The sequence below is a fragment of the Epinephelus fuscoguttatus genome, linkage group LG5 (genome assembly GCF_011397635.1).
Source record: "Epinephelus fuscoguttatus linkage group LG5, E.fuscoguttatus.final_Chr_v1".
NCBI lineage: Eukaryota > Metazoa > Chordata > Actinopteri > Perciformes > Serranidae > Epinephelus > Epinephelus fuscoguttatus.
The window spans coordinates 15327062-15338597 of NC_064756.1; the positions used below are offsets into that span (position 1 = coordinate 15327062).

General features: G+C 42.6%; 2 protein-coding genes across 2 annotated transcripts; both read right to left on the reverse strand.

The window, feature by feature from the left end:
* Positions 1–59: 59 nt before the first annotated feature.
* slc19a3a (solute carrier family 19 member 3a) lies at positions 60–4383 on the reverse strand. The gene is made up of 7 exons (XM_049575946.1): positions 4131–4383; positions 2075–2310; positions 1400–1961; positions 1197–1275; positions 565–757; positions 318–459; positions 60–213 (listed from the first exon to the last, which is right to left on the reverse strand). The coding sequence occupies exons 1-7, from the start codon at positions 4275–4277 to the stop codon at positions 61–63; spliced, it is 1512 nt and encodes a 503-aa protein (XP_049431903.1). The 5' UTR covers positions 4278–4383; the 3' UTR covers position 60.
* A 447-nt stretch (positions 4384–4830) lies between these two features.
* Positions 4831–11508, reverse strand: slc19a3b (solute carrier family 19 member 3b). Its single transcript, XM_049575956.1, has 9 exons — positions 11371–11508; positions 10626–11002; positions 10270–10449; positions 9878–10043; positions 9423–9738; positions 9059–9210; positions 6641–6833; positions 5875–6016; positions 4831–5601 (listed from the first exon to the last, which is right to left on the reverse strand). The coding sequence occupies exons 2-9, from the start codon at positions 10773–10775 to the stop codon at positions 5449–5451; spliced, it is 1452 nt and encodes a 483-aa protein (XP_049431913.1). The 5' UTR covers positions 10776–11002; positions 11371–11508; the 3' UTR covers positions 4831–5448.
* Between the last annotated feature and the right edge of the window lie 28 nt (positions 11509–11536).

An 11536-nucleotide genomic window follows, 5' to 3' on the forward strand; every position in this document is an offset into this window, starting at 1 on the left:
ACATGGTCACTTGGACACAGTGGGGACCAAAAGCACAAGTGATTGTCTCAGCTGGTGGTGTCAGAATCTCTGCTCTTCTGAGTCTGGAGGTTCATTTTTGACCGGAGCGTCGGACTCTTTGTTGCGCCTCTGCTTCTCTCTCCAAATGGTAAACAGTCCCCGAAGAGAAAAAACCACAGTGATGAGCAGGTGGTAGCTGGCATAGATGATGAACTGCAAAAAAAAAAAAAAAAAAAAAATCACAACGAGTGGACTTAAAAACGCTTCTGCTACATCTACAGAAGACCCGATTGACATTTCCCGATCAGACTGCTCACCTGAGGGATGATGCTCAGGCCCAGCCCTCTGCTGTCAACCACAACAGAAGTGAGGATCGTCTGGAGAGCCAGCGCTCCAAAGTTGTTTGCTCCAAAGACAAGAGCGTATCTTTCCATTGACAGGTCAGCTGCAATCTGGTACCTGATTAGGATTGTTTATTTAGATGTTTTGTTTCCTGTTATGCCTGCAATAAAAACCAGTCTGAATCATGAGTAAAAACACCCCCCTTTATCGTATAACACTTACATTGCTATCGTTATCAGCAGCATGTACAGGCACTTGAAAATGATGTAACCAGCGTAGCAGACCCAGATGTTGCCGATGAAGGTTATGAGGAATAGTGCTGATGCCCCGAGTCCGGAGAAACCACCCAGGGCCAGCTCTCCCCACAGATCCCATCTCACCTCGGTGAAGCCTATACCATAGGCTGTTGCTGCACCTGCAGAACACTTAAATTTAGGATTATTGTAGTGGAGATGACGATTTAATAAGCACTGAGAAAATGGGTTTGATATAGGGCTGGGCAATATGATGATATAATGTCACTGTCGAGATATGAGACTATATATTGTCTTACATTTTGGATATAAATGGTGTTTTTTCCTTTATTGTAAATGCTACATTACGGTTAAGTGAAGTAACTTTTGCATCAGAGAGGGTATTGGGTCAGAAATATTATGTTCGATTTTGCCTCCCAGTCCTAATGAAGTGCTTTTGAGGAGATTTAAAAATATCACGATATATATGGTGTATTGAGATATAGCCTAAAATATCGCAATATCATTTTCAGGACATATCGGCCAGCCCTAGTTTGAAATGTACTTTTGTGTCTCCTTATCTGTATCCTGCTCTGGAAACCTTTATATGATATTGCTTACTCAACAGGTAGGACACTGCCTCCACACCTCCGTTGTAGATGCTGAAATCCTGAGAAGGCTGCACATGCTCCCACAGCATCTGCGGGGTACATTGCAGCGATCATTTAGCTGATACAGAGGTACTCGTCACACTCACAAGTTACTGCAATGACTTGATGAATATGTCAAAACAAAGCAGGTGCGTAGTTCTTCACTTGACTGACCTGCACGTAGTTGACGGTCTGGTAATAGCCACAGGAGGCCATCGCCCACCACACTGACCAATACAGCAGCTGTCTGGAGGAATAACACTGTTTGAAGTCCCTCCACAGCCGGAGTAGGACTTGGCCGCAGCTCTGTGTGTCGACAGACTCCACAGGGTCCTCGCCCTTTGCAGCTTTTTCATCCATTCCTACTCCTGCTTCATTCTCAGTTTCTCCTTTCTCCACTTTCTCATCTTTTATTTCTTCCAGGGATGCCTTTGCTCCGCTTGTGTGTTCTGTTGCATCCCCTGTCCCATCTGCATCCCTCTTTGTTCCCTCTGTCACCATATTCTCTCCAGTATGTTTACGGTGAAAGAACATGCTCTGCTGTGGCATTGGCAGCAGGCAGGAAGTGAGGAGAGCAATGGCGGTGAAAACTAGAGTAAGCACCAGGATGTAGTTGTAGGACATGAGGTCAAAGCTGACGAGCAGCTGGCCCAGCACAGAGCCCACTGTGTATCCAAGGAGCTGGACACTGCGGCAGTAAGACGTGACCTTCCGGTACCTCTTCAGATCCACCATGCTGCAATAAACAACATCCAAAATGTCACACGTGTCCCAACTGTGTAAAACTCAACCCCCTGACACCTGGTATCACTGCTCCTTTGCTCTGCCCTTTGAGCTACAGTACATCACCTGTAAATGTAGGAGAAGTAGGCCACCTCACTGGCCGTCACCACCCCATAGAAGAACTCCATGGCCTGCATGGCTGGTACACTTTTCAGCCACAGTATCATCCCTGTGGTGACGAAGAGGGTGACGCACTGGAACACCATCACAGGCTTGTAACGCAGCCAGTCAGTCAGCAGGAACACTGGCACCAGCATTGCCAGGTAAGAGTAAGTCCATACTGGTAAAATTTGATTGACCACCTGAAGAGGAAACACCAACAGATCAATAAGCAAATGTTAAAGAGCTATTGCACTTAAGACAGGCACTGTATTATGTCATATAAATAAATCAAAGGTTTTATAATCATGATTGGAGTTTTATCACTCAAGTCGTATAGATTGCATTTAACCGTTTACTGTGATTCACCAACTTGGTTGTTTTGTAGAGATTAAACATGTGAATGTCACCTCTGCAAACACAAACAAATAAGTACATTATGTGTTTTAGGATTTGGTGTCAATGCCACATAACTGACGAGGCAAACTGAAACAATGTTGAGCTATGGTTGCTCTTTTGACTGCCTGATTTAACTTGTTGCATTTTTCTGGTTTGTGATTTAGTTGAAGTGGAACACCACTTATGTTATTCCCATGGCCTAAGAAAGATCAATGTGACCATGAGCTACTCTCTTTCAAGGCCAGAACCAGAGAAGTAAGTCTCAAACTTGTGATGTCATAGGCTTCCCCACTGACAATGAATGGGAGCCTGATTTTGTGGACCCAGTGTTTGTTTTCTCCTTTTATACCCAAACTAGTCCATACCCATTGGTACCTTTGTCACCTTCTACCTATGCCAGTCCTCAATGCCTATGTGCAGTTTCACATAGATTGACCACGTCAGTGAGCAGAAAAACGTGGGACAGACAGAATGACTGACTGACAGAATGACACACTGACAGTTTCCGTGATCATGTACAGCATACCATACCATGACTTAGTCATACCAAAAATTAGAAAACAAAAACAACAACATTGGGCCACAGGGGGAGTCACAGCGATCGGTCGCATTTTAGCCATTTTTAAGCATTTTTCTGTTGTTATAGTGCCACCCAGTAGCCAATTAGAGTTGAATTTCTCCACTCACCTTGAGGCGTCCTGTTCTACATATCTACCAAGTTTAGTAAAAATCAATATGGCGGTTAGGCCTAGATAAGAAATTAGCTCTCTAGCGCCCCCATTTTGTTTGATGGGGTCAATAATGGAGGGGTCCCCTCAGATTATGTGTGGTCATATGCCTACAAAGTTGCGTGGTGATCGGTGAAACCCTTGAGATGTTATACACCTTTATGTGATGAGCCTCGCCCTCTGCAATATTCATTGCCTTATAGAAGCTCAGTTTTAGTAAGTTTTCCAACTTTTGCCAAGAGGGAACTTTAGATATTGGTCCCTAGATTATGTTCACCCAGTTTCATGCAGATCGGTCAAACTTCCTAGGAAGAGATCGACTTTAAGTGTTTTTCAAAAAATTCAAAATGGCGGAAAATCTGTATAACCGGAAGTTATGGGTTCTTGAGGCAAATTCGTTCCTCATGAGGAGAGGCATCTCTGTGCAAAGTTTCAAGTCCCTACGACATACGGGGAATGAGATATGCCCGTTCAAAGTTTGCAATTTCAATCAGTTGCTATAGCCCCCTCTTTGGCCAATTTCACATGGATTGACCAAGTCAGTGAGGAGAAAAACGTGGAACAGACACACAGATGAGAGTTTTCGTCATTATATAGTAAGATGAACTTAATTCTATTGCAGTGTTCTCAGTGCTGAAACAGAAAATGTACCCATATACTCTGAACGGTCCCCTGGGTGCTCTCAGTGTCATCTGTAACGTCCTAATTCATTGTCTGTCAAGCAGCTCTAGACTTAATACTTGATGACATCACAAATGTGAATGTTAGCACTGGATTTGTGAGAGTTGTTCATGTTTACTTACATGTTTGGACTGTCTGAGACCATAGGAAGAAAATGTATGACTCTTGTAAATGTGCATAGATCACCTTCAAGTCATTTGCCTTTGTTTTTGTACCTGTTCTGCCGTCAGATTCTTGTCCGGTCCCGTCAAGTATGGGATGAGGAAAGGCTCCAGGGGTTTGACTGTGCTAAAGAATCCATAAATGCACAGCAGAGTAGTGGGATACTTCCAGTCTGCCCTCCACCTCCTCACTGCCTCCATCTTCTGCTGTTATTCTACCAGTCTCAGGTGTGTGCATACGTTCCTTCGCTCTGTCCGTCTTGCCTCCTTGTGGGAAACACTTAAGGCTGTCAAAGTGTCGAGCTTGTTTGGTCAATCAACAACCCGGTCAAAGAGCAACACTACCTTGGTGATGGTCCAGCTCAAGCCGAGATAAACAGGCAGCCAGAAAAATCTCAAGACTTTATCTTTAATATGCTTCACTAATCGGTAATAGTTACAGCTTTATTGTGCTGTTAGGTGTCCTCAGTAGATTAATGAAGAGATAACAAAATGAGGTGATACGGAAAACGCCCATGAAGTTTAGTCAGCAAATAAGGTCCGTTGAAAAAAAAGGGTAGCAGGAGCGCTACTGGTGTCCCTCAAACCAATGGTGCTCAAAAAGAGGAAGACTTACTGCCAAAAAAAGAGCTATAAATGATCCAGGTCCAGGCACTCAAGATGGTTTGAAAAATATAAAAGGCCTTTATTTCAACAGGCTAGAAACATTACAAATACACCAACGCGCACCAGCTTGCGCTTTCCTGAGGGTACAGTGACACAGAAACAAATAGAGTAATTATAGTTGTGTTCACCTCAAGTGTGCACAGGTGAGAGTATGCAACATTCTTTTAGGTCTCTAGGGGCCAACAGCAACAGAGTAAGTAAATGTAAAAAAGGTCCTCTAACAGGCTGTCAGTCACATAATACCAATATAATCAAACAAAGTGTAACTATATTTTAGGATGAAGAAAATGACTGTAAAAAAGATGAGATGTCAAAGTGCTCATTTAGACCAGGGTGCTTGGTGCCTTTAAGGGCATGGATCCAATATGACTCTCTTTGATTAAGGCGTTTGATTGTATCTCCACCTCTGGCATCAGAACTGATGACTTCAACACCTAACACTCTTGGGATTATAGCACTTCAATGTTGAGCTTCCATATAATGTTTGGTCATTGGATGATTCAAGTTTCCACTACAAATGGCATACCTATATTAAGCCACTCTTGATGCTCAGCCTCCTTTTGGTGACTAAGGGCCATTGTTGTATTAGGCAATAGGATGTTTTAAACTCATTAGAGAGCAGTAACACTGTTATGCCTTATCATCAAATGGAACAGTCTCCTACTTATTCAGTATTATCAAGACAATAACAGTTTATTGACCTTCATCAGAAATGCTCGGAAGAGATCACCTCCACACTCAACTGCTGATCTTTGGTTCCCGTGTGCTCAGGATTGTGTTGATTCACATACGCGGTGTAGGTCCCTCTAATCAGAAAGAGCACTGAGATGACAGCGTAGTAGCTGCCGTAGATGATGAACTGCAGAGAAAGACCTCAGTCATTATCATCAACATTAGTTTAGTCATGCTATGGATTCATCTTCATCAAACCTGTCTGCATGCAACAGTGAATGGTTACCACAAGGTGCTGCTCTCTCCTCACGTTTTAGTGTTTGTCATCTAACAGAGGTCTTACACTGCTTATATTCTTGATTCAGAGTGAGCTCACCCACAGATTGTCAGTGTTAAGTTCCCTGTGCTCTGCCATTTAATAAAAAAAACCCTAATAAATTAATAATGTGTATGCACATACCTGTGTCACAATGTCTAGTCCCAGTGCGGCTTCATCAACAACTATGCCCGTTATAATGGTCTGCAGTGAAAGGGCTACAAAAGTGTTGATGCCGAATGTCAAGGCATAGCACTCCATGGAGAGGTTGGATGCGATCTGAAATCTAAAATGACAAAGTGGGTACAGTTACTCTGAGAGAAGTATGGTATATGCTTAGTCATAGATACTGTATTTATAAGCAATGCAAAATAGAGCTGAAACAATTAGTTGAGCAACAGAAAAGGCATTTACTGTTTTGATGGTCAATAGATAGTTTGGGTAACGTTTAGGGTAAAAATGCCAAAGTCAATAATGAAAATAATCTGTAATTGCATTCCTAATCCAAAACTACCCTTCTTTGTCTGTAAAGCTTGTTTTACAAAAAAAACCCAAATGAAAAAAAAAACAAACAAAAAAAAAAAAACACTTAGGAGTGGGTGATAAAGAAAAAATCAAATATCACGATATTTTTGATCAAATACCTAGATATTAATATTGAGACAATACTGTAACATTGGCTATTGGTGCTTTCACAAAATATTTGCACAATGAGATTTTTGACAAACTTCAGTAAGGTGGATACAATGACTAAGTGTGTAAAAGACAATTAATAGGACAGTCTGATAAATTAAAAAGATTAGGTCACTTTACTGCTATAAAGTAGTAATATTCTGTTCCTCCCTCTACTTTTGAAAAACCCATGATAACACTGCAGAATAAAGAATGAAGATGTTATACTGAAAATTACGTTGTGATGGTGATCAGAAGCATGTAGCAGGACTTGAAGATCACATAACCAGCATAGCATGTCCAGATACTGCTGGTGAACGCCATCAGAAACACAGCACCCGTTCCTACAGCTGAGAACAACCCTAACGCCAGCTCTCCCCACACTGCCCAGGTCACCTTGATGTAGCCCACTGAGAAGGCAGCTGCGGCACCTGGACCATGGAAGAGAAGGATGATGTGATAAATCTGTCATTCTAGTGGACAACACCTCCACTGTGCCTGTGCATCCTTGTTATGATTCATTAAATAACCGTAACAGTATCTCTTCCTTTGAATGATGGTACAAACGGCAATGTGGCTTCTATGCGCGCGCACACACACACACACACACACACACACACACACACACACACACACACACACACACACACACACCTTTGCTGGTCATCACATCACCTGCCTATTATGATGAACCTCTTTCAGCCGGCTCTTGGAATCAACTATCAGCAATAATCAGAGAATCCATTACCGCCTAACTCTATCTCCTTAATTGAAGCAATTACTCTTCTTCTCATGCTGAGCCAGGTTGAGCGTAAGCCAAGCGGACCATGGTGCTGCTATCCCCTTTCAAAATCAATACACATTTTCCATTTAATCAGGTATCCCATATAACCTGGAACAGCATGGTTGTTTTCTTTTAATTGCAAGTTTTTATAGGTCTGTGTGCCATCAGACATGGAAACTTTTAATAACATTGTTAAATTTTTATTTTGCTCTATATAATGTGGTCGTGCTGCCCTCCCCTGGGTTAATTGAACTCCTGGTTCAATCAGTCATCCCCCTGCTTCTGTGAAACTCCAGCTCCTCTGTGAGATACCAGCATCCAAAAGCAACTTTTCACTCCTTCATTAACAGTGCTTTTGTGCACACTATTCTTAGAAAACTCAAATCTGTTGTTCATAAGTGGTTTGTTTCCACTTTGATGTTTTTGGGGCAATATTTATTCGAAGAAGGTGTTGTTCTATATGTCTTTTATTGTCAAAAAATCACAAGAAAATACCAAAACAAACTATCTGTTTGTCCGTCTTTCAATACTCTCCCTACCCTGTGGCCCTCAGCCCCAAGCTGTGGGTGATGAACACATTATTAATTTCATAAAACATTTTGACAAATATTACTTAAATAGGATTAAATACTGCTTTTAGGAGGGACGAGAGAGTAGGCTATTTAGGATAGCAAGATGGTGTGTGATCACCTTAAAATAAACTACAGTGGGTGTGTCGGTGGCTTAGTGAATAGAACAGGCGCCCCATGTACTGTACACGGCTGTTGCCGCAGCGGCACGGGTTCGACTCCAACCCGTGGGCCTTTGCTGCATGTCATTCCCTCTCTCCCCCTTCATGCTTCACTTTCCTATCAATTAAAGGCAAAAATGCCCCCCAAAATATCTTTAATTCAACATACAATGCACATAACTGTACAACTCAACTCAAATGTATTTATAAAGCACATTTAAAAACAACCTATGTTGACCAAAGTGCTGTACAAAAGGAATAAAATGCTAAAACACGCATACACAGGGACAACATAACTGTGAGGTACACAGCTCACACATGTACATAGAGACACAACACACACAGGCACGGGTCAGGAAGAACCATATCAGGGGGACTCAAACGCTAGTGAATAAAGGAAGGATTTGAGCCTGGACTTAAATGATTCATTGGTGGGAGCAGATCTGATTAGGATGGTGATGCTGGTCGACAGTTTGGAGGCAGACACAGCAAAGGAACGATCACACTGAGCTTAAGTCTGGACAGGGGACAGCCAGGAGCACCTTGTCAGCTGACCTGAGGGACCTGGGCGTAGAATAGGGGGTTAGAAGGTCTGAGGTGTAGGATGGGGCTAGACCATCAAGGACCTTGTACACAAACAGGAGAACCTTAAAGTCAATTCTGAACTTTACTGTCAGCCAGTGGAGAGAGGCCAAAACAGGTGTGATGTGGTGTCTCCTCTGGGAACCTGTGAGGAGCCTAGCAGTGGCGTTCTGAACCAGCTGGAGGTGGGACAGAGAGGACGGACTGATATCAGTGTACAGAGAGTTACAGTAGTCTAAACGGGAGGAGATGAGAGCGTGGGTGACTATCTGCACGTCTTTGAGGGAGAGAAATGGCTTGACTTTGGAAATGGTGCGGAGTTGGAAAAAGCTGGCTTTTTCTACTGCATTTATTTGTTTCTCAAATGTATATATTGTAGGTAGATTTTCACACTTACAGCCTCAGCACAGTGACGATACATATTTACACACTGTACATGTGTTATTTTCATATTTGATTTCTTAAGTTTTTTAAGGTACAAGAGAACCACAAATGTATTTTTTCTTGTTATTTATGTACTTTTTTCTCTCTTGCTCACACACATTTACAACCAGTCTTACCTACAAGGGAGCAGGCAGCCTCAACACCTCCGTTATAGATGGATGAAGTGGCAGATGGCTCTATATGGTCCCACATAAGCTGGATGTAGTTGAAAACCTGCACGTAGCCAGCTGTGGCCAGAGCCCACCATAGGGACCAGTAGATCAAGTTCCTGCATGGTGTTAATCATTAACACAGATTATAATCATGAGTGTAATTAGAGGGTTCACAGAGTGCTACTATATGAATACATTATAGAGACTAAAAGAAAGTAAAATACATTAAACTATAATACTGGCAAGATGTGCTAAAGGTGTATGCTCAGCAGATCTACACTCAAAGTGTGATGTGTATTGATAAATAATCAAAAAAAAAGGAAAATGCCTGGAAGAATATGACTCCCTGAAGCTTTGCCAAAGTAGACGGCCTGCATTGGCTGCACTTTTCCTGCTGCACCAGCCAGCACTGCCATTATGCTCCATCTTCTCTTTCACTGAGCCAACCTCATCCTTATCCCTCACCGGTTCCTCAATGCCGTCTGCTCCCAGAGCCCCCTCCTGCTGGGACTGCGAGCCCACAGCTGCAGCCTCTTTCCCTTTGAAGAACAGACTCCTCTGGGGCATGGGCAACCAGAAGGAGACGAGAAAAGCCATGCTTACAATCCCCAGAGTGATAGTATTGATGTAGAAGTAGTCCACTCCTGTTTATTAGAGTTCATACTTCATCAGTGTTGGCTCAGATTGCTCAAGACATTTTGTAACAGGAGATATATGTGGAGAAAATACAGCTAAACATTACTATCTAATTCTATTCTGTTTATATAGGCTGAGAAGCTCTACCTGCCAGGGAGATCAGCACTTGGCCCAGGCTGGCACCAAGTGTATATCCAGCCAGCATGGCACTGCGCAGGTAACCAGTGGCTCTTTGGTAATGCTCAACTGGAATCATGCTGTAAATGTAGGAGAAGTAGGCCACCTCTGTGGAGGTCACGACAGCATAGTTGACCTGTGGGTGGGATGAAACAGTTTGAAAGAGACTGCAACCTTAATGCAAAACATAATGCAGTCTATCAGACGTTCTTCTTGAGTAATATGCAACAGTACAGCAATACCATATGTCCGTTAACAGCAGAATTATAGTCTTATGCAATATCTAAAAAGATATTTTAAATAAACGTGTTTGACAGGACATATAGGTGATGTAACTTTGATTTATTAATTTTTCAGTGGACCTGAAGGAAGACCATAGCAGGCAGACCCGGCACAAAGCAAAGCAGGATGTAGTTGGTGACCAGGAAGAGCCCCTGTATGACAATGACGGGCTTGTATCTCAGGAAGTCAGTCAGGAGGAAGACTGGGAAAAGGAAGGCGAGGTAGGAGTACGTCCAGATAGGGAACAGATAGTTGGTCACCTGTGGGGAAACAGCAATCCTGATCCAGGCACACTGTTTTGCCTCTTGTCCACAGCATTTTTATCTCATTGTCAATAAATACAGAAGAGCAGCTGGTCTCAGATAAGAGCTCCTGTACAAAACCTGTGTGTGTCTATGTAAACACATGCAAACATGTATGTGTCTGCCACGCTTACCACTTCTTCAGAGATGTTCTTGTGTGGTCCAATTAGGTATGGTGTGAGGAAGGGCTCTGCTACTCTGCAGTTGGCAAAAAACCCATAGAGTGACAGAACTGCGGTAGGATAAGTCCAGCCGGAGGACTTCAACTTGGCCCACCTGCCCATGCTTTTACCTCAGCAGAATTTCCCTTCTCTTCTCCTCTTTTGTTTTTATTTCCAGGAGCTCTGCCTGAGCACGTTGGTCTGTATCTGAAGTCTTGACTACCTGGACTATCCCTCAGTTCAGTGACCGCTTTTGAAGTTATCAGTGCTCATAGTAGCTCGAATATACACACATGATCTTTATGATCTGAGTGTACCTTTGTCAGAGTTTATGAGCAGTAGACTTCAACCTGGTATGTAGCAGAGGGACAAAGAGGTGACGAAAGTATACTTCCTTCAGTTTTATCAGTGCAAACATTAAGCCTGTGATACTTTTTTTTAACAACACAGGAGACAATTCAACAGAGATAAATTAAACTTCTACTGTTAGGTAGAGGCAGGCAAATTGCACCTGGGGATACAATGGCTCCCCCTCTGCAGCATACAGGCAAATAGATTTATTAATAGTGAGTCATTATAAAAAATGATTAACCCATTCTCTTACTGTATTAAAGAGTTAACAGCTGTACAAAGCAGAAGGCTATATAACATGCAAAATTCATAGCATTGCTGTTTGTTCCTCACATATTCCTCACTTCACCATGCCTAAAATACTCACAAAAGTCTCAGAAATTCAGTCAACAGCCGAAATGATGCGAGGACTAACATTTCTCCTTCTCAGTGCCCCCAGGATGTGAAAATAAAGGAGCAGTAACTAGTATCCTAACTTGGATATTTGTTTTAACCGACTTGTCATTCAAGTTCTGGAGATGCTCTGTTTATGT

Coding starts and splice junctions, on each gene's coding strand:
- slc19a3a (XM_049575946.1), bottom strand. CDS start 4,277: ATGGAGGCAGTGAGGAGGTGGAGGGCAGACTGGAAGTATCCCACTACT. Junction 1,962..2,074: donor TACTTCTCCTACATTTACAG/GTGATGTACTGT, acceptor TGTTTATTGCAG/CATGGTGGATCTGAAGAGGT. Junction 758..1,196: donor GGCAGTGTCCTACCTGTTGA/GTAAGCAATATC, acceptor AGTGTTCTGCAG/GTGCAGCAACAGCCTATGGT.
- slc19a3b (XM_049575956.1), bottom strand. CDS start 10,775: ATGGGCAGGTGGGCCAAGTTGAAGTCCTCCGGCTGGACTTATCCTACC. Junction 9,211..9,422: donor AGGGAGTCATATTCTTCCAG/GCATTTTCCTTT, acceptor AACACCATGCAG/GAACTTGATCTACTGGTCCC. Junction 5,602..5,874: donor GACTAGACATTGTGACACAG/GTATGTGCATAC, acceptor CTTTCTCTGCAG/TTCATCATCTACGGCAGCTA.